The 22,208-nt window shown below is 41.3% G+C and overlaps 1 protein-coding gene across 1 annotated transcript in view; it reads left to right on the forward strand.

Moving 5' to 3' along the window:
- cacna1ba (calcium channel, voltage-dependent, N type, alpha 1B subunit, a) overlaps window positions 1–22,208 on the forward strand; it is a 143,765-nt gene that overhangs the window by 71,445 nt on the left and 50,112 nt on the right. Inside the window, exons 15-24 of the mRNA XM_071481837.1 lie at window positions 6,711–6,783; window positions 6,872–6,989; window positions 7,139–7,206; window positions 8,097–8,203; window positions 13,145–13,210; window positions 16,455–17,234; window positions 18,411–18,604; window positions 19,139–19,259; window positions 20,338–20,467; window positions 20,698–20,757. Coding sequence (XP_071337938.1) covers window positions 6,711–6,783; window positions 6,872–6,989; window positions 7,139–7,206; window positions 8,097–8,203; window positions 13,145–13,210; window positions 16,455–17,234; window positions 18,411–18,604; window positions 19,139–19,259; window positions 20,338–20,467; window positions 20,698–20,757 — 1,717 coding nt within the window. The remainder of the gene's footprint in view (window positions 1–6,710; window positions 6,784–6,871; window positions 6,990–7,138; window positions 7,207–8,096; window positions 8,204–13,144; window positions 13,211–16,454; window positions 17,235–18,410; window positions 18,605–19,138; window positions 19,260–20,337; window positions 20,468–20,697; window positions 20,758–22,208) is intronic.

Below are 22,208 nucleotides of genomic sequence, written 5' to 3' on the forward strand. Positions count from 1 at the left end.
TGGATATAAGACGGAAAGAAAGAGAGAAGCACGTGTTAAGCTGTTCAGCATGTGTTGAGATTGTTTATTATAAAAATGGTTGAAATTGTTAAGATGTGAGCTAACAGCAAAGATAAAGGGAAAATCAAGCGACGCTTTTTTATTTATTTTTCTGAAATTAACTTTAAGATTCACATTTTTCAAAAAGCTCTCAGTTATGTATTTATTTTACTTGAAATGATAAAAGAACATTTTACTGCCACACCAGAAAAAGAAAAGGATCAGTATTACGTTACAAACATTAAAAGTTTATTGTTGCAACAAGAGGTTTGTCACATTAAAACAAGATATTTTCATGTTGTAATAATATATCTTCACATTGTTATGACATAAAGACTTACCACAAGATAATTTCTTGTTGTAACAATACAATATACTATGAAGTTACATTTATAACTTGTAACGTAAAACTATTCAGGTTATCTTATTCCATTATGCTGTGAAACATTTCACATTATAATAAGACTGGAGGCCTTTCGTGATGAGCAGGAGTCACAATGGCCCAAAACAAGGACACCGCACTGTTGGCATGTCTATAAAATCATGGTGCACCAGAAGAGTGCTTCTCATGCAAGAACATGTAAGTGCAATTTTACGTTGCCCATTTCCTGTAAAACATGTATTTCATTGCTTTAGGCGTTCATCCAACTTTATTTATTGCTAGCATAAGTTAACTAATTTAGTTAGCCAGCCAGCCCGTCACAGTTATGTTAGGTCTAGGCTGGATATTCAGCAGCCATAGCTGTGCTCAGAGGTGGACTAACCGTCCTCTTACTGCCAACACTGGGTGAAACTGAATAAGAAGACGGTGCTGGATGATTAATAATGATGATGATAATAGCAATAATGATAATCATAAACACAGTGCACAGATTTAAACTCTAGGCCTCAGTACAGTCGTTAAGGGTAAGTAAGGGTATACTTCATTAGATAAAAAAGGAGGTGCTGCAGATGGTGTCTCAATAGATGTACGTTCTGCATTTCGGATGCTGTTTATGGACTGACAGTTGAAGAGGAGGAGCTGAGGCCTCCATCAATGTCTCCTAAATGGCAGGAAGAAGACTGTAATCCATTGGCTGAATCCTGCTGAAGGGATTTCAAGACCATGGATACATTAACTGTCACCTTGTGCTTGTTTTCATGGTGGCACTTTTGGTGAGAATGAATTCTCAGATGCTGTTTGAATGTCTTCTCACCCAAAATAAGTGCTATTGGGAAACAGGCACCAAGTGACATTATTGGACTTCTTTCATTTTTGGGTGGTCTGAATTTTGCCATCTGAGATACATGTGCCCTATTGGCTGTATCTTGGCTGCACATGTGGAATGGACACAAACAATACTTTTCATGGATCAGTCTTTTTCATTGTGTGGCTTGGTACCAGCGAGATGAACTTGACCTTAGCTATGCTTTTACCTAACAGTATACTGCCTATGTCAGTGCCTAGCTCTGGGTGGGAAGTGTATGTCCATGGCAGTTCCATAGCTGGCCCACAGGAATGTGCTACTGGCCATTGTGCCAGTCTGTCTACTGGTGTGAACAGGACCTCAATCCGTGTTAACAGGACCTCAATCCTGTTAACACGGATAACATCTGACCCTGTGACAGTCCCTCAATGTTCTGTTACAGAAAACAGAAGTTCCAGCAACTTCAAAAACTTCCTTGTTGCTGGATTTTTGTCCTCATACATTTGTAGGACATCTTGTGTGCTCACAAACACTTTGTTTAGGAAGGGCTTTCAATTAATGACATTTTTCTGTTGCATTATCTTTTGGATCAACTGTTTGTGTGCTTCTTTTACAAGGATGACTTTCAAATTATCTTGATTTAGAAGTGTTGCTACAAGCAATCAGGCAAAATATCTTGTCCTTCAAATAGACCAGGGACAATGTAGATGAGAATTGGACGTCCACTTGGAGCTACTGCATTCCTGCTGTTGTGAATAATATGGGTAATCCACAAATGTGCATCTTGCTACAGGTCTTTCGGTAAAAGATGAAGATACCGGAAAGAACAAAGATTAATATGATACTTCCTATTCTGAGCCATTCTGATACATGCAGACACATGCTGTCCTATAGACAAAGGAGGGGATTTAGGTAATTTGGGAAATTGCCTCTTTTTGTCCCACAGGTGAAATTTTTGAATCAGAAATAAAAAAAATATCTGAATCCAGCAATGTGCAGCCAGATCATTCAGACAGCCAGCCCTTAGCAAAATTATTTGCCTACAAGAAAAATAATGATGTCCAGGATGACAACATGCCAATGCGGTGTTGTGAACAGTTAGCTACAGGACTCACATCATTAACAACAAATGGTTATTGTAGCGGGATCGCTATGGTTACCAGCCTGTTGTGGGATTGTTAGTTGTAAGTGTATTTTGGTTTATGTGAATAATCATGTGTGATTTGTTTGAATAGTCATGGCTGTTTCATTTAGCATTGTTGAGTCTGTTTTTGTGGTTAATCATTTTTACTTTACTTTCACTTTTTAGACGACTGCTTCTCTCTTGCAGTTTGTGTTGGTCCCTGCCTGTGATTGTCAGTTTGAGAGGATTTTAGATGCAGCACAACAATAAACTCGGGAATGAAAGTCACTCATGGATCACAGGGAGCTATAGGTGTATAGGTGCATCTGAACGTCCCTACTTAGCAGAGAGGGTGGAGCAAACAGTTTTCAATGAATGTGTGAGCAGCTGTAATAACTCCTGACAAATATGACAATTATTTACCATTAGAGTTTGCTGCTCCGGGGGCCAGTAGCTGTGAGGGCCCATCATACTTTTAAGTCAGGTTTACTCTTTTCAGGTCAGGTTTAGTCTTTTATTTTTATAGCCATCAAGGAAATGTTCTAAACCTGCATATTTTATTAAAAATAAATATTTTTCTACTCACCACCGGTTTAATTTTGTTACTTTCTTCTCAAAAGTTATGAAGTAAGGCTTGCTGGGAAATCTTAATTTGACCAATGAACTTGCTCTTTGTCATTTGTGATAATTTGTGTAAGTGGACATAAATTTTTTTTCTCAGCCTTTTAACAAGAAGCAAGTTTTCTTCAGCAAGCCGATGATTAAATTACCACCCTGTTTCCAAAAATCTTTAAATCTTTAAAATATTGAAAATAGAACAAACACAACATATCAGATGTTGAAATGCTGAAATTTTATTGTTTATGAAAAATATCTGCTCAATTTGAATTTGACGCAGCAACACATTTCAAAAAAGTTGGGACGGGGTCAACAAAAGACTGGTTGAAACACCTGGTTGAATTTCTCACAACTAATCAGGTTAATTGGCAGCAGGTCAGTAGATGATTGGGTATAAAAAGAGGCTCCAGAGAGGCAGAGTCTCTGTGCAGTGAAGACGGGGAGAGGTTCACCACTCTGTAGTGCAACAGTTTAAGAATAATGTTCCTCATCGTAAAACTGCAAAGAATTTTGGAATTTCAGCCTCTACAGTTCATAATATCATTAAAAGATTCAGAGAATCCAGAGAAATCTCTGTAGGCAAAGGGACAAGGTTGAAAGCCGATATTGGATGGTCATTATCTCCAGGTCCTCAGGCAGCTCTGCATTAAAAACAGACACGAGGGGTGGCTCGGTAGTCGAGGGGTTAGGGCGCGTACCATGTGTGAATGCAAGACGCTCTTAGCAGGCAGTCACCGGTTCGACTCCCGATCGGTCTGACTCTTTCCTGCATATCATAACCCTCTCTCTACCCCCTTTCCTGTCAGTCTCCACTGATCTATCATAAAGGCACAAAAAGCCCAAAAAAAATAATTAAAAAAAAACAACAAAAAAAAAACTACAAGAGCTCAGGGACACTTCTGAAAACAATTGTCTGTGAACACAGTTCATTGATTCATTCACAAATGCAGGTTGAAACTCGACCATGCAAAGAAGAAACCTTATCTAAACATGATCCAGAAATGTCACTGACTTCTCTGGTCCCGAGCTCATTTAAGGTGGTCTGAGGTGAAATGGAAAACTGTCCAGTGGCCTGTTGGAGGTCCTGTTTTTGGAAATCATGGATGCATCCTCCAGGCTACAGAATAGAGTGATCATCCAGCTTGTTACCAGCACACAGTCCATTAATGCTGAACAGTATATACAGGTTTTGGAACAACATTTGCTGCCATCCAGACAACGTCTTTTTCAGAGACGGCCTTGTGTATTTCAGCAAGACAATGCCAAACCACGTTCTGAGCGTATTACAGCAGCATGGCTCCGTAGTAGAAGAGTCCAAACACTAAACTGACCTGTCTGCAGACCAGACCTGTCACCCACTGAAAACATCTGGAGCATCATGAAATGAAAAATACAACAAAGGAGACCCTGAACTGTTGTACAGTTGAAATCCTATATCAGGAGAGAATGGGACATTTCACTATCTAACCTCCAGCAGCTGATCTCCTCAGCTCCCAAACGTTTAGAGACTGTTGTTTACAGAAGAGGTGATGAACACAGTGGTAAACAACTTTTTTGTTGGGACAGGGTCATGTTGCCGCATTAAATTCTAATTGAGAATATATTTTTCATAAAACAATACAATTTCAGCATTTCAACATCTGATATGATGTTTTTGTTCTATTTTCAGTTAAATATGGGTTTACATGATGTGCAAATCATCACATTCTGTTTTTATTTACATTTTACACAGTGTCCCAACTTTTTTGGAAACAGGGTTGAGCAGCAAAATGTTTACCATACAAAAAGTGATGCTCAGAGGGGTTGGAATACTAGAAAGCAGGAGAAGTGTACTGCTGAACTGACATTAAGTAAGTTTTTAAAATTCATCAAATACTAGTAATGTTCACATGCAGCAGGGGGCTAATGTTAGCTTGACTGGCTAAACTCTCATTAGAGAACAACAGAGGCAGAAAGTAGGACTTGAGCAGTGTCGTTGATGACTTTGCTGAGTGAGGCTGGTAGATGAACTTCTTATGGGTGAGTACAGGTTCCTCTTTTTTATGGCACGGAATCAGGAATTGAACTCTAGTGATGTAATTGTTACGGCTCATGTAGGGAAACGCGTAGCTGCATCTGTGATTGTGGTAACATGGCTGTGGTATTGATGATGGCTGATGAATTCTATGAAGTGATTAGGTGATCAGTTGTCGACATCCATTCGTTGATACTGTGTAGACCTGTTGTTGTGATTTTCTCAATGACTGTTTGGTCCCTGCTCACTGACACACTGTGTGAGCTTTGTGTTGATTTGTTAGTGTTGGCTGGATTTTTGATAGTTGGCGTCTGTGGTGGTTGGAGTCCAGGCTGTTGCAGAGTTGATTAATTTGACACTAAGGCTGCTAATCAATAGCTAGTTTACCGGTCGGGAGTTGCATGGTTATCATCTTCATGATGACACGGAGATGATAACCATGCATCTGCAGTGGTTGTTGGTTTCTGTTCGCGTGTGTGTGTGTGTGTGTGTGTGTGTGTGTGTGTGTGTGTGTTGAGGGAGGGTGTATCACCACAGGCTGTTTGTTGTCTTATGAATCAACATGCTACATTAAATCAGGACATTTGTGTGCATTGCATCAGGTGATTTCTCTGTGTTTGCTCAACAGCACAGGGATCTAGAACCTGTCAGCTATTGCTTCACTGTATTCTTGGTCACAACACACCCAGTTCTGATCAGCTGGGATGGTGTAGCTTGCATCCATGGAGCTGATCGTGCTACTTCAGCTGATCAGTCAGGAATGGTGCTACCTCCAGAGGGTTGGACTCATTCTTCCATCTTTACAGCCCCTTGAATTTTAAAATCCATCTTAGTGTATGCTTACTAACACTCAACAACAGCAGAATCCCACCATGTCTCAACCCAAGCAGGAAGTAGAATTTATTTAAATCTTGTAAAGGGGCCATATTCCTCAATTTATTCTCTGCACACCTTCATTCAAACATGAGTTTCACATTATCACAATATAAATAGTATTTTGTGGTAAGTGTGTTTGTTATAAAAATAAAGGTTTCACATTATAAAGTGACACTGATCTGTTTCCCTTTTTTCTGGCATGGCAACAATACTATTGTATGTGTGGACCTACAGGAAAAAAATGCATAAAACTGCATAAAACTTACTGTGAAATGTCTCGAAAAAAGGTTTGAAAACTGAGCAAAACATCAAGTGTTAAAATATGACAGTGAATACCTGAAGCTTTAAAGCCTGGAGTTAAAGGGGCCAAATAAAAGAAGTGGGAGAGAAACTGAACAGAATTTGATGAAAATAAAACATATTTGGCTGAAACAAAAGCAATTTTCACTGTCTCCTTTCTGTGGTTGTCTTAATGAGAACCAGACAGAGGAAATGCGCTCATGGATTTTGAGACGGCACAAGACAAATTCTGCTGCCATTTCCAGCCTCCTCCATTTGCATCCTTAGAATTGGAGGGAGATGTAATTAGGTCCCAGTAGACAGACAGAAATACAAAATGTCAGCATTAGAACAACTCATCCATTAGAGAGGAATAAACACTGAGAGATCAGCCATAAGGTCACACAGACTGGGTGCTCAGATAACACAAACCTAATGGGCATGTATTGCACTGGAATAATGTGCAGCAGGCTGATGGAGAGGACAGTAAGCTGCTCCATCCTCTAATAGGTGGAGGAGTGAATGTGACCGTGAGCTCTCTCTTCTCTCTCTCTCTCTCTCTCTCTCTCTGCAGGTTTAATTTTGAAGACGAAACGCCGACAACTAACTTTGACACGTTCCCAGCAGCGATTCTCACAGTCTTCCAGGTAAAGGTCAACTCCATGATGCTTTTTGTCCTGCTCTGCTTGAACCACTGAACCTGGACTCAGACACCAGCCTGTGTCTCCCCTGCAGATCCTCACCGGGGAAGACTGGAATGCAGTCATGTACCATGGGATCGAGTCACAGGGGGGCGTTCATGGGGGAATGTTCTCTTCCATTTACTTCATCGTCCTCACTCTCTTTGGAAACTGTATCCTGCCCGTTTGATCCAGATTGATTGAGACAGCCGTATAGCACTGTGAAAGAATTGATCATAGATTTGAAGAACAGCTGCAATTATAAATATTGATCCTGTGTTTATCAGTCGTTTGATCTTTTCCTGAAACCACAAATAACCAGACACACTCCTCAATGTCTTCTTGGCCATTGCTGTTGATAACCTTGCAAATGCTCAGGAGCTCACTAAGGTGCAGTATTTCTTTATAGCTTGAGGTATCCTGGCATTTATAGAGGTTTCAGACAGGGGCCTTTTATTCATGGATTTCTGTTCAGCTGTTGAACAATGAAACTGCACATGTTCCACCAAATTTTCACATTGAAAACAAGGAATGTGTGGGACTCGGCCGAATGTGAATGAATGAATGGAACATATAGTGATCCTGAGAACCTAACGCACTGCAACTTGAGAAAACACATGCAAATAGACACACCGCAAACAAATTCAGAAGATTTCTTCAATCTGACAACAAACAAGCTGCAAATACTCACAACAAAACGGAAGTGTTTCCAGTGATGAACCCAGCCGGGATGCCTGTGCATGGATGTATTATAATAAATGTATTATAATTCAACCATGTTGCTTTTAACTTCAAAAGTCACAAATCAGTGAACAACAAGTCCATCCCAGCCAGGTTCAGCACTTTTTTTTAATGTCCTTTGGAAACCCTTCCGTTGTTCTTGTGTGTGCTACTTGCAGTGCCTTTGTGTATTTGGTTGTGTTGTGTGTATTTGCGGCATGTTTGTGTATTTAGTAGTTTTGTGTGCATTTGCAGGGTGTTTGTATTTGGTTGTGTTGTATTTGCAGCACAGGGGTGGTCAAATTGATGAAGATGTTCTGGATCAGAATTTGTTTGCGTTTTGTGTGTTTGCATGTGTTTTCTGATGTTGCAGTGTGTTGAGCTCCTTCGGGTCACCGTAGTGACATCTTCAGTGTTGAGTTTCACTGACAGTAGCTTAACAGCTTTCCAAAACAGGAAAGTGGAAGTGAGTGGACATTTATCAAAACAGCGGGTGAACCGTAAATAAAGGACTTGCTCTATGAACTGTTTGTATGTATGTTTTTGCAAATACTGTCCAGGATGAAGAAGAGCAAGAGGAGGCCATCAATAAGAAACTGGCCCTCCAGAAGGCCAAGGAGGTAAAGGAGGTCAGCCCCATGTCAGCCGCTAACATTTCCATCACAGCGTAAGTCAACCTCTTTAATGCTTGTTCCGGCTTTCTGAAATCTCTGCTCCGCTTTACTTTATCACTCAACACACACCCACAGAAGAGACACACCGGGATTCTGAGATTACTTGCTAACTCGCTACCCACGCTAAAGCCAGTTCACAGCGCACACGACTCTGCAGGGCACACATTGAAAAATTGTGAATATGTAATTCCCTCCATCCAGCTCTGTTTTCAATGTCCAGATTAACTTTTTGCTTGAAGTACAAATCGTTAACCATTACAAAAAGAAAAATACAAAATAGAAAATATTCAGTATATTATAGCAGAATGTCAACATCCCTATGTAATTATTTTCCTGTTTATTTGTATGAAGCAGAATATTTAACCTTGCTTTAGCTATTGGGTTGCTTTTCCCAGATCACAACCATGCGTTGAAACAAAGCATAATGTTGACCTCCAAACCTCCTCAGTGTTAACCTCCTCACCCACAGTCTTTTCTTCACAACCCACATCCCTGTTTTCTGTCGCCCAAATGAAAATCATAACCGCAGCAGACAGAATACTACGCACAAGTTACAGGACAGATAGATTTACACCTTCATAAACAGCAAGTATGTCAATGATAACATTCAGCATGTATGATATAGGATGGACAGATATTTAACAAAAAGCTTTTCAGAACAAGCAGACACTTAAGCTGTTGTACAATTTTAAATATAAATATTTTACAAGGCTAATGATGAACTTACTGTAGATTCCCCAGGCAGTATACGATACTGTATATTAATATGTTAACTGATATTTTATATATTAATTGGTGTAGTCATTGTATTGGTTTAGTTTTTGTCAGTTTAGTTTATCTTTGTTTTATTATTTTTGTTTACAGCAATCAGCATAAAATGTGCCGAACCATACACATTACGTTGTTGTAAACTCTCCCTTGCCGTTCTTCTAAAGATACTGTTGGGTATCTGTAGAGGAACGGCAACATAGTCTGTATACTGCTCTGTATTTTGTAACAAACTGTGTTATGCATTAACTGTTGAGGCTCATTTGTGAAACATTAAGGTTGTGTAACACAGGTGTAAATAATCTCATTGGTGGAGCTGAACATGTAGTTTCCCCGAGTGGCTGAATGGCAATATAGAAGGTTTGCAAAAGTAACACTACGATTTAATCTTCAAGTGTTAGCTCATAAAGACAGGACACAAAGTTAAAAGTACATTTATCAGCATTTCAGGGCACTTAAAGGAGGTGTTTGGAAATTTCACTATTGCTGCTTAGCAAACAATAGCATTAACAGGTGTTTACTTACCAGTCTTACCAACAGCTTCAGCCACTGTTTGCAAGAAAAGAAGGTCTAAAACACCTCTGAGCAGCGCTGCTTCTTCAGGGCAGCCTGGACGCTGCGCTGACTTGCTATAAGATATTGATAAGACAGGCCAATCGGACAGGGGCTAGCTAGTTAGCATGATAACTTCAATAGAATGAAAAAGTGATAGCAATAGAAGCAAAACAAGAGTTAACATTGGAGGAGTTGCTTTCCCCTACTGGAGACAGCTCTGGATGAGCAAAAGAAATGAAGTTGGATGCTGGTAAGTAAACAGTTGTTAATGGTAACTTACAAATAGCTCCTTTAAACATAGACCCTGACACAATGACTTACAGTGACTTACAAATGATCCGATAAGTGTGACTTTGAAGTGTGAAGGAGGGAAATCTGGTCACAAGACTATGAACATAAACTGCAGTGACCATAACTTCTTTCATTTGTGATTTTTAAAGTTGCACTGATCATTTTATAATTTATATAAACAATCGATAAATGTCTTTGTGCAGTGTAAAAAGAGAATCCACAGAGAATTACTCTGCAGTTTCCTTCAGGTTTATGGAGCATTTAAGTGTCTTTTGCCTTGTAGCAATCAGCTTTACAGTCAACATACTAGTCAACAAACTCCCCCCTACGGCAACATGGTGGTGCAGTGGTTAGCACTGTCTCCTCACAGCATGAAGGGTCTGGGGTTGAACTTCCAGGTACAGTCCAAGGACATGCAGGTTGGGATAAATGACCACAGTAAATTGACCATTGGTGTGAATGTGAGTGTGAATGGTTGTCTGTTGTCTCCAGGGTGTACCTCCCCTCTCGCCCAACATGACCCATTCTTCCATGGATGGGTGAACAGATACTCCACCCTTATCAACTACAGACATGCAGGCAGTTGTCTTCAGCGAAACAGCTCTGATAAACTCACTGTGCACAACCTGCTCAGCACCAAACAACACACAGACAAAGTTAGAGACTATCAGTGAATATAGTAGAGTATTTTACATTTAAGAACTAGATATTTTTCTCAGTTGTTTGAGACCAAAACAGAGCTAAAAGGAGAGAGTTTATTGGATACAGGTAGATATAATCACAACTCTGTGTATGCTGGATGTGATAATAGGCCACTGCTGACACGTCAACCATAACAATTTTATAAGGTGATAATATATCAGTGTTGTAATTTTGGGTTGTTCAGCTGCCAACAGGTGGCTAAGAGCAACAACAAAATGCAGCTTCAAGTCCTGCAAGTTCTTCATCCAGATCAGTTTTTTGTTCACCTACTCCAAACCATTTGTCACACTTAAATGTTTCAGATCATCAAACAAATTTAAATATTAGACAAAGATAACACAAGTAAACACAAAATGCAGTTTTTAAATGAAGGTTTTTATTATTAAGGGGAAAAAAAAAAATCCAAACCTTCATGGCCCTATGTGAAAAAGTGATTGCCCCCCCCCCCCCGTTAAAACATAAATTAACTGTGGTTTATCACATCTTTAGAAAGCTGAGTTCAATTTCTCTAGCCACACCCAGGCCTGATTACTGCCACACCTGTTCTCAATCAAGAAATCACTTAAATAGGACCTGCCTGACAAAGTGAAGTAGACCAAAAGATCCTCAAAAGCTATACATCATGCTGCGATTCAAAGAAATTCAGGAACAAATGAGAAACAAAGTAATTGAGATCTATCAGTCTGGAAAAGGTTACAAAGCCATTTCTAAAGCTTTGGGACTCCAGCAAACCACAGTGAGAGCCATTATCCACAAATGCCGAAAACATGGAACAGTGGTGAACCTTCCCAGGAGCGGCTGGCCGACCAAAATTACCCCAAGAGCGCAGCGACGACTCATCCAAGAGGTCACAAAAGACCCCAGAACAACATCCAAAGAACTGCAGGCCTCACTTGCCTCAATTAAGGTCAGTGTTCATGACTCCACCATAAGAAAGAGACTGGGCAAAAATGGCCTGCATGGCAGAGTTCCAAGACCACTGCTGAGCAAAAAGAACATAAAGGCTCGTCTCAGTTTTGCCAGAAAACATTTTGATGATCCCCAAGACTTTTGGGAAAATACTCTGTGGACTGACGAGACAAAAATTGAACTTTTTGGAAGGTGTCTGTCCCATTACATCTGGCATAAAAGTAACACAGCATTTCAGAAAAGGAACATCATACCAACAGTAAAATGTGGTGGTGGTAGTGTGATGGTCTGGGGCTGTTTTGCTGCTTCAGGACCTGGACGACTTGCTGTGGTAAATGGAACCATGAATTCTGCTGTCTACCAAAAAATCCTGAAGGAGAATGTCCGGCCATCTGTTCGTGACCTCAAGCTGAAGCGCACTTGGGTTCTGCAGCAGGACAATGATCCAAAACACACCAGCAAGTCCACCTCTGAATGGCTTAAGAAAAACAAAATGAAGACTTTGGAGTGGCCTAGTCAAAGTCCCGACCTGAATCCGATTGAGATGCTGTGGCATGATGTTTAAAAAAGGGGGTTCATGCTCAAACCCTCCAATGTGGCTGAATTACAACAATTCTGCAAAGATGAGTGGGCCAAAATTCCTCCACAGCGCTGTAAAAGACTCATTGCCAGTTATCGCAAACGCTTGATTGCAGTTGTTGCTGCTAAGGGTGGCCCCACCAGTTATTAGGTTTAGGGGGCAATCACTTTTTCACACAGGGCCATGTAGGTTTGGAGGATTTTTTTTTTTTTTTTTTTTTTTTTTTTTTTTTTCCCCCCTTAATAAAAACCTTCATTTAAAAACTGCATTTTGTGTTTACTTATCTTTGTCTAATATTAAAATTTGTTTGATCTGAAACATTTAAGTGTGACAAACATGCAAAAAAAATAAATCAGGAAGGGGGCAAACACTTTTTCTCACAACTGTAAGTGGTACTTGAGAACTGGATTGGAAAACTGACTGAGTGTCAGTGGAAGTTCTGACCCACAACTGAGACCAGGTGCACTTTCAGTGGGGCCAGTTAAATAAAGCTCTCTTACACTTTAAAACACAGTGGAACAATTTGTCATCAGTGAAACCACAAAGTGATGATACTGAGTTTGTAATCAAAGGACGTGAAGTTCACCTGATCTCTCATCAACAGACTTCAATGGCTCAATGGACTTGGCATGATTTCCTATAATGATACTGTACTCTACATTACATTTACTAGCTGCTCCAACATTACGGTGTTTTTGGAACTTATCTCAATATTTTGTTAAGTATTATATGTTTTGTTTCAGCTCCACCCATGAAATGATTATTTTCAGACCACTCTACTATCACAAATATCTAAAACTCAATTTGCCTTTTGCATCACCAATTATAGAAATATTTTTCTCAACACATTTCAGTCTAACCCTGGGCTTAAAGTATCTCCCTGAATGTGAATAAAGTGAAATCAGATTGATTTTGCTGTTGCTATGGCAGCCAAAATGTCCCAGACAGCCCATATGTGTGACATTCCCTTTCTGGTTCAGTCTGTTTTGTGTTTCTGAGCTTTGCACTGAAATGTGATGGGAGGCTAAAGGACAAAGAGAACACAAATGTTGAATGGTGTCTGGCTGTTTCCCTGACTTCATCCTCTATGATGTTCCCCCTCCCCCATTTTTGTTTTGTGCATGTGCAGTTTTCTAACACGCAGTCGAGGTAACGCGCATTCTAGCAGCTCATCCATCTGCAGCGTTAACTCACTGTGAGTTATTACCTCTGATACAATTTCTAAATACTCCCATTGCCCCTCTCTCATCGCTCCTGTTCTGCTGCTCTTCTTCTGGTGCGGTCATTTCATCTTTCTGTGTGAATTGTCCAGAAGAACACGGCAGCTCCTCCGTGCTCACATCTTGTGATAGAGTTGTGTGTGTGTGTGTGTGTGTGTGTGTGTGTGTGTGTGTATGTTTCAGTATTTCAACACCTCAGTTCTGTTTTTATTATTTCCCTGTGATCAGCAAGGGTCACCCGTGTCTGTCAGTGGTCATGGTGTGTGATCGGCATCCTTATGTCTGAGAATGATTGTTTTGTGGGTCTCAGGATACTACACATCATTGTTCATACTGTGTGTGATGTGATTCATCAATGCATGTTGTACATTATTACAGATGAAGAACTGCTCAGTAGAAACAGATGCTGAGTGAATCAGAAGTTGGACACAGCAGATGTTGAGTCACTGTCAGTGTTATTTGTAGTGAGTCAGAACGATGTGAGTTTTTGAAACCTGGCAGCCAAACTAGTGGAATGAAACTATTGTTAAAGGAGGTAAAATTTTTCATATTGTCAACAATTCCCATGAAAGCACATCACCCGCCCACCTGTCACTCAAAGCAGCCATGCCCTCAATTGTTCAGAACTTTAAGCCTTAATAAAATGTGAACAGGTGAGTTATACCAAAATTAATCCCTGTACAGTTGAAGGAGTAAATTAGCTCTAGAGACCAAAACAGTTTTTGTACCAGGCTGTAAACATGTTTATTTCTGCTGTAGAGTCAAGCATCAACCCACTGTGTTGTCACCCTTTGGTTTGTGAACTGCCATTTTGTAGCCTCCAGTTTGCAGTTTGGCCGTCGCCATCATGGTTTTTTGAAACCAAAAAAAAAAAAAAAAAAAACATATTTGGAGGAGAGGGCTCCACCCAGAGTGAGGGGTAGATCTGACCTGCTCTGATTGTCAGGCAGGTTGCCATGTTTGGTACAGTCTGTCAATCACACGGTAGCCCCGCCCTTCAATACAATCAGAATTATTTTTGCAACCAGTGGTGTCGCCCTCTGATGGTCATTTGAGCTGTACTGAGAGACGAACTAACACTTGGTTGGTTTTGATCTTTTCATTGGATTTGTTGACAATAAGCAAATGTATCTTTAAATGCACTGACAGCACTTAATGAAACCTTATTAAACGAACAACCATGTCTGTGCACCCACTGTGGTCAAGTGTAAATACATAGATTACCCAGTAACAATACTAATTATGAGATTATTTAGACTTTACCATGATCTCCTTCAGTAAGTGACATTAAGATAAACCGGTAAGAGTTTGCTTCTCTAGGTTGCTACAGTTTCTGTAATAATCAAGCTTTGTTGCCAGAAAGCAGGAAGGGGGGCTTACCATTCTGGTCTCAGATCAGATCACACATCATCACTCCCTCATTATAAAACAGCTTTAGGGCATATTGTTGTTGAGCTGATACTGTGGGTCCAACAGCTGAGCGACACAATTTGTGCTTTTAATTGGTGATTAAGCTGCATTTTGGTTCTATTTTTGAAGACTTGTTTGGCCTGTAATTGAATTTGTATACATTTCATTTTCAATAAGAGAAAACTCATCACAACGACAACTTACGCCTGACATAGACAGATTGGTAAGATTTTGCAGTTTAAACAAACTCCACTGAAACCAAGGCTCAAAATCAAATTAGTAGCAATGACAATTTTCTGTAACTCCACTTATGACACTGAAGTGTAGATTTCAGCAGCAGGTGCATACACACACACACACACCACTCACACGTGTCACCTGTAAATAGGTAAATGGTTGCACATTGTTTACTTGTGGTGTTTGTGTAACTGGCTCTCTGAGTGGTATGATGTCTCAGTATGGGATAATCCCCCTTCCCACTTTAGGTCACTTCAGGGCGATGGCTCACTCTGTGAGGGGGTGTGTCCTGTAGTGACGCTAAAACAAATGCTGTGAACACACTGTAGCTGTTTAACACTAGCAGTGCAGGTTTGCAGTGAGAGTTCAGTATTTATTTTATCTCCTGTTCTCATTATTTCCCTGCTCCCTCTCAGCAAAAACTATTTCTTTTGTGTGTCTGTATAATTTTCCATCTCTACTGTACATGTTATCATTTTTCTGAAGCTTCTCTGCCCCCTCTGTGCTTCTGTCTGTAACTTGTTTCTGACCCTTTGAAGTCCCTTCTCTCCCTCTGTTTGTTTCAATGTTACTCCTTTTATGTGTTTGTAGGAGTTATGTCTGCACCCCAGTCCATCACTTCCTGAGGTAAACCCAACTGCCCTCTAGCAAGGTGGTGGATGATGATTACATGCATAAGAACATACATAATCATATTCTCATTATTTACATCCTTGAACACAAGACCACATAAACAAAACAGACCTGCCCTGCATCATCGTCATGCACACCATGTTTTGGGCTTTTCTGTTCATGCAGTGAGTCCAGTTCCATGTTTGTCTGTCCACCTCTTAGCAGGAGAGTGCAGTGCAGTGTGCTTTTACATATGCAGAGGTCAAGTATGAAAAATTTAACTACAAGATGATGGAGCGTTGAGAAGAGGGAATAAAGTTATTTTCGGTTCCTAATCTGTGCAGTGAACTGATTTAATAAAATGCCACATTAAAGGATGGCATTGTAATTTCTCTCTGTAAATTAACGTGAAGAGATAGCACATTAACTAACTGTTGCTAGTGTCAGTGTCAGAAGTGCATGTGTTCAGCCATTTCACAATACTGTATTACACAGACATTGACAGAAAAATAGCTGCATGTCAAAGCATGGTGATGTGGCCATGCTTGGCCTTTGTGCAGGCATATCCATGGATGAGCGCTCTCCACAGTAGACTATGATAAATGAACACAGTGCTCTGCTGTGTTTAAAGCTCCATTGCACCTCAATCATACAAGCATGTAGGGACTGTGTGCCATCATGAGATGTAAAATGAAATATACTGTTGGTTTTATGTGCCATGATGATGTATAAAGTGCATACACACTGAATGTGTCACACCTCAGAGGGAACCATGCCTGTCAATGTATCCATTGGAAATGCTTCTATCCTTTGTAGAAATGATGAGCTGTTGTGACCAAACTCTGGCACTGACATCAAAGTAGAAACTTTCAAAAATAAGTGACACAGTATTTTATTGTAGTATCAGTGTTCCAGTGGTTATGATTTATGATTTGTCTGATTCTTCTTGTTCTCCCCCAGTAAGGAGCAGCAGAAGTCAATGAAGACGATGTCTGTGTGGGAGCAGAGGGCCAACCAGCTGAGGAGGCAAAACTGGACCAGCTGTGAGGCCCTGTACAGTGAGCTGGAGCCTGAGGAGCGTCTCCGCCTGTCCTCTGCCCTCCACCTCCACCCCGACATGAAGAGCCACCACGACCGGCCGCTGCTTGTTGAGCCCTGTGACAGGCCTTTGCTGGGTGGCCACCAGCACCACCATCATAAGTCCTGCCTGCCAGAGGAGGCTGAGACTGCCGCCGACCCTCCTGTGCCTCACCAGCCTCGCCGCCACCACCGCCACAGAGACAGGGACCGGGCCAGAATGAAAGATGAGACGAACGACAATGGTGACACTGGTGCCAGGCACCATGTCCATCACAGTCGCTCCAAAGACCACGACGGCACCCGGGGCAAGGAGAGGAAGAGCGAGAGATCCCGCAGCCGAGAGGGAGGCAGGAAGTATCACCATCAGAGCTCAGTGGATGACAGCGGAGGTGGAGGAGTCAGGGGCGAGAGAGAGCATCGCCATCATCATTCACACCGGCAATCCCGAGGGGGTAATGGGACAGTGAACAGTGGAGGGAGGGAAGAGCGAAGATCCCGGCACAGAGATGGATGTTCTTCTAACAGGGACAGGGACATTAACTCCAGAGGGGACAGTGGAGCCAATGGAGAGAGGAGGAGACATCGGACTCATGGATCCAGGGGCCAACCAGCAGTTGAGGGAGAGGAGTCCAATGAGAGAGACAAGACCCATGGTCACAGGTGAAAAATCAAAACCATTGCATGGTCAATACCCTTTAATATGAAAATTACTTTACTGGGTTCTGAGCTCATTTAAGTTGACAGTGTTCATAATACAGATTCACTTTGTTAGACTGTTTTTTTTTTACTTTTATGTCTTTTTCCAGACACATAGGTCCACATCATATATTAATGCTGCACAGTCAGGAAGTGTAACTGTAGGACTTTACTTTATCTTCAGTTGGTCATACATATAAACATGTGGCAGCACGGAGAGTCGGCACAAGGCCACATGACTTGAAATTGATAATGACAATGTGTTAAAATGTATAGTCAGTTAAGGGCCTGATGAGGTTTGTGGTTCTCACATGTTCATCATAAGTTTGCAATGTATTTGCTATATGATAAAAAAACCTATTCCATGATAAAATAACATATTCCTATTCACCATCCCTTAAGTATTGCAATGGATCAAAGACACTGTATAACTGAAGCACTGTCCTTAAAACTGTTTAATTTTGAATTCAGTGTCATCATTCAAGTCATGCAGTGTCACTGCCTAAATATTTTGAAGTGCACTCACATTTTAAAAAGAAAACTAAAATTGCTCTAAAAGAGATGGTCAGATTTGTTGGGTCTTTTAATTTTGCAGTCAGCCCACAGTGTAAATGATGTCTCTACTGGTCTGTAAATATTTAGCCACATCCAGCAGCTTTTGTAAAGTCAAACAAAATGTCACTGACAGTGGTGGCAAGTAGCATAATCCAGTGTTTGCCACACACTGATTTATTTATGGCTGCCCACCACAATGTCCGCATTGACCACCATGTAATTATATTCTATTTTTTACTATTTCAAATGAGTCAAATCTTATTTCATCCTAGAGCTGTAGCACATTGATTCACTCACTGCCTCCTGGTCCCACTCTCTCTCATTTTCTCTCTCTCTCTCTCTCTCTCTCTCTCTCTCTACGGACCATTGACTAAGGACTTGTCTGTCATAGTCAGACTGGCCAAAAACAACAATCCATTTGGTCTTTGCAAACAGAAATGATGTACGTGTTTATTTGAGAGCTGTCCAATAGACCCGTCTGTCACAGTTTGACTGTCTCACTCTGTGGGAAACACTGCAATCATTGTTTACCCACCAGGACACAAGCATGAGTTATTAATATCTAAGATGCTATGTCTGATATAGGGACAGGTTTGGTGACTCAGAGGGGGAGTCCCTAGCCATCTCCCCCCAGCAGGGCTCTGGGGGGGGCAACTGGCCTCCTGACCAACCTGAGGACTCAGACAACCAGCGGAATGTCAGACGAACTGGCCAAACCCCCATCCACATTCCTCCTGTGACTGTCACCTCCCCACCCGGAGAGACCATCCTCATGCAAAGTCAGTATCAAGTTGCACACATACAGTAATGTGACTTACATTACTTCCCTGGCAGCCTTTATGCTGAAGGTCTCTGTTCATAGCCACAGCTGAGTACAGAGGAGAAAACATGTGCTGTGAAAAGAGCAAGGTGAGGAAGGTACATGAAGGTGCCCCAGGAAGGCGGAATCTGACATTGTCAGTACCATGATCACCCAGGGAAACAAAACAAAATGTATTTTAGAAGTTATATATATAAATTATTGTTTCTGTCTTAAAGTAAAAATGTTTCTGATCCATGAATGGTGAGTGGGAAGAACAAGATATTTCCACAGGAAGAACTGAACGTCTTCTTTCATATGTGTAAGGGTAACCCAGAGTAAAAGAGGGGCTGTATCAGACTGCGCCAAGAAGAGGTGGAAGAGAGGATCTGATTTATTTTCCAGTTGTGTTTTGAGGACAGTGAAGTAGATGTGATGATTGCTGGGGGTTGATGTTCAGTGCTGCTCTGCCATGTCTGAGGTCATTGCTGAAGTGAATGATCTGTCTTCACAGTGAACAGTATTGACTGTGAGACATTGCCCATGAATGAGAAGACTCTGGAGGATCTAGGTCAAAGTGGACCCAAACCCATCCTGCCTTACAGCTCCATGTTCATCTTTGGACAGACCAATCCGTGAGTAGCCTCAACCTGCCTTGTTGTAGGACCTCCAACATACTATGGAAGTCAGACCCTTTAGAGACTGGGTGAATGCAATTCTTTTGTTTAATTCTCTCACTGGTTATGTCATGCTAAACTGCACTAATCTGTGAAAGGTGCTATGTAAATTAAGTTTGAATGATCTATAAACTAGCATGACATCATAATAATACCAGGGATCACCTCCACTCTCTGCTTTCCCTCCTACTATAACCAGTAAATTGCACCTCCTCAAGAGACCAGTGCTTCTTATTACTATTGTTCATCTCCTAAATGTACTTACAAACCTCCACACACTGTTGATGATCCATATCAACACACACACACACACACACACACACACACACACACACAAGCACACGCACACGCACACGCACACGCACACGCACACGCACACGCGCACGCACGCACGCACACACACACACACACAGAGAAGACAATGGTAGCTGGCTTATATGTCTGAAATTAACAGGAAAAATGGCAACGTTAGGTTAAAGTCCTCTGCTAACTGGAGTGCTGATGAGATGACCTTTACTTATGAGGTCAGGGTGTGTGTGGCTGCAGCAGAAAGTAGGAATAAATTATATCTACGATATCAGGCGATATATATAGACAGTCAGATAAAAGGTTTTATACTTAGCTGCAGCCTCTATTCTAGTCTGTATATAAATTTTGCTCATACAGTATTATGGAAATCATTTAAATGATAAATTTACACAATGTCAATTTTCAATATCCCATAAAGACAGAGTGAAAACAGAATTCTAGAAATTATTCAGAAAAAGAAAATTTATTCAAAAGTAAAAACTGAAATATCTCATTGACATAAGTATTCAGACATTTTGGCATGACACTAGAAATTTAGCTCAGCCGCCTCTAATTTCTACTGGTATTTCTTCACTTGTGTTTGTTAAATGTTTTCCCTGATGAAATGACAGTGAGACAGTAGTTACTGCCACAATTCAGTCTTTGTTACATCTGTGACTCTGTGTCTACTGCTTACTGCTTATCTACCTCTCCCTCTCTCAGTCTGTCCCTGCCTTTCTCTCCTCAGGATGAGGCGGTTGTGTCACTATATTGTGACTCTGCGTTATTTTGAGATGTCCATCCTGGTTGTCATTGCTATGAGCAGTATTGCTTTGGCAGCAGAGGATCCTGTCTGGACAAATGCCCCCCGCAACAATGTGAGACACACGATGCACATGAATATAAACATAAAGACACATTAATGTATGCAAAACTTATGTATACGTTTATGCATAGTAAACTGAGCAAAGAGCGTTTGATTTTCCTGTCAGTGTGGTGACTAAAACAGGGAACACACAACCACAAACCAATATGCTTGAAAACTGCTTCAATACCTGAATACTATACTCATATACATATGCAGTACTAAGTCAGCCTCTTTTTGCAGGTGCTCAAGTATCTGGACTACGCCTTCACTGGTGTTTTCACTTTTGAAATGGTGATCAAGGTAAGCATGTACAATCTATAATTGCAAAATTGAAAGAGTAATAACCTCAGTGTCCCTTTGTCTTTCACTGCACTTTTTTAAACTGTCTAAAAACTGCAAGTACTTAAGTGATGAATGTGGAGAGGACAGCGAGGCAGTCTGTGCCAGGACCTCACCTCAATGTGACAATTATAGTGCACTCAAAGGATGAGGCTGCATTACTCTTTTTAATGTTAATCCATTGTATTGTCATATAAAATCATCATTGTTTACTGTCTATCACTGATAAAGCTAACACAGTGGTGATTGAACCCAGTGGTAGTTCAAAATTAACAATTAATAAATGTCCTCATAAACAGTTATACGTACAAATTGGTGTTTAACCTGCTGTCTGCTGCTTCTCCACCAGTGCCTAAAAACATGAAAATAAAAAAACAAACAAACAAAAAAAGAGACAACCTTGGTAGACCTAACAGGTTATGAGCTGGGGACCGCCAGTCATTGATGCTCCCTCCATTAACCCCAGTACATCTCCTGGTGGCGGAGCATTAGCAGAGATTTCTCCCTGTCACCCCCTGCTGATGCCCTAAGTGTTGCCTGGCACCCAACTCATCATGAGTTCTATGAGCTCTATGAGGTCATCCTCTTGGCCATGTTGGAGAAAGAAAGTTCCTCTTTACATTCAGTAGAGCAATGCTCCTGAATTGGTTGATTTTGAAGGAGTTCTGCTCCTTCAAGATGAAGGCTGTGATAGCTCTATGCCACTCTGATTGGATGAGTTGATAGGGGGATAGGAGGGTGTAATATAGTGTCCAGTGTCCAGACCTAGTTATTGTCCTGGTTTAGAGCCCTAATGGCCTGCCTGAGGGAAGAAGATCCTCTTACTGTGTTGGCCTTAAGGGAGCAGAAGCGCGTCCCTGACCTCAACAGGGTAGAGAGTCCATTGTTGGGATGGCTTGGGTCTTCCATTATCTTCCTGGCTTTGGCCCAGCATTGCTTGGTGTAGATAGACTGCAGGTCAGGGAGCGCGGTGCAGATGATGTGCTGGGCTGATTGCACCAATCTTTGGAGAGCCCGTCTGTCCTGCTTGGTGCTGTTCTTAAACCAGGTGGAGATATTTAATTGGAAGTCTCTGAGGCAACTTAGGTGGAACAGACACTGATGAGCCTTCTTAACCAGGGTGTTGATGTGACAGGACCATGACAGGTCCTACGAGATGTGAACACTGAGGTACTGGAAACAGTCCAACCTTTCCACTGGGGTCCCATTGACGTTAAAGGACTGCTAATGCCTTGCCTGCTTCGTGCTGTAGTCCATGATCAACTCCTTTGTCTTGCTGACATTTTGGAGGAGGTTGTTCTCCAGTTCTCCAGGTTTCCGACCTCCTCCAGGTAGGCCTTCTTGAGAATCAGGCAAGAGATCAGGCCTACCACAACAGTGTCATCAGCAAACTTGTCAATGGTGGTGGAGTC

The sequence above is a fragment of the Trachinotus anak genome, unplaced genomic scaffold, assembly GCF_046630095.1.
Source record: "Trachinotus anak isolate AG129_WGS33_773 ecotype Australia unplaced genomic scaffold, CSIRO_AGI_Tana_v1 ptg000008l, whole genome shotgun sequence".
Taxonomy (NCBI): domain Eukaryota; kingdom Metazoa; phylum Chordata; class Actinopteri; order Carangiformes; family Carangidae; genus Trachinotus; species Trachinotus anak.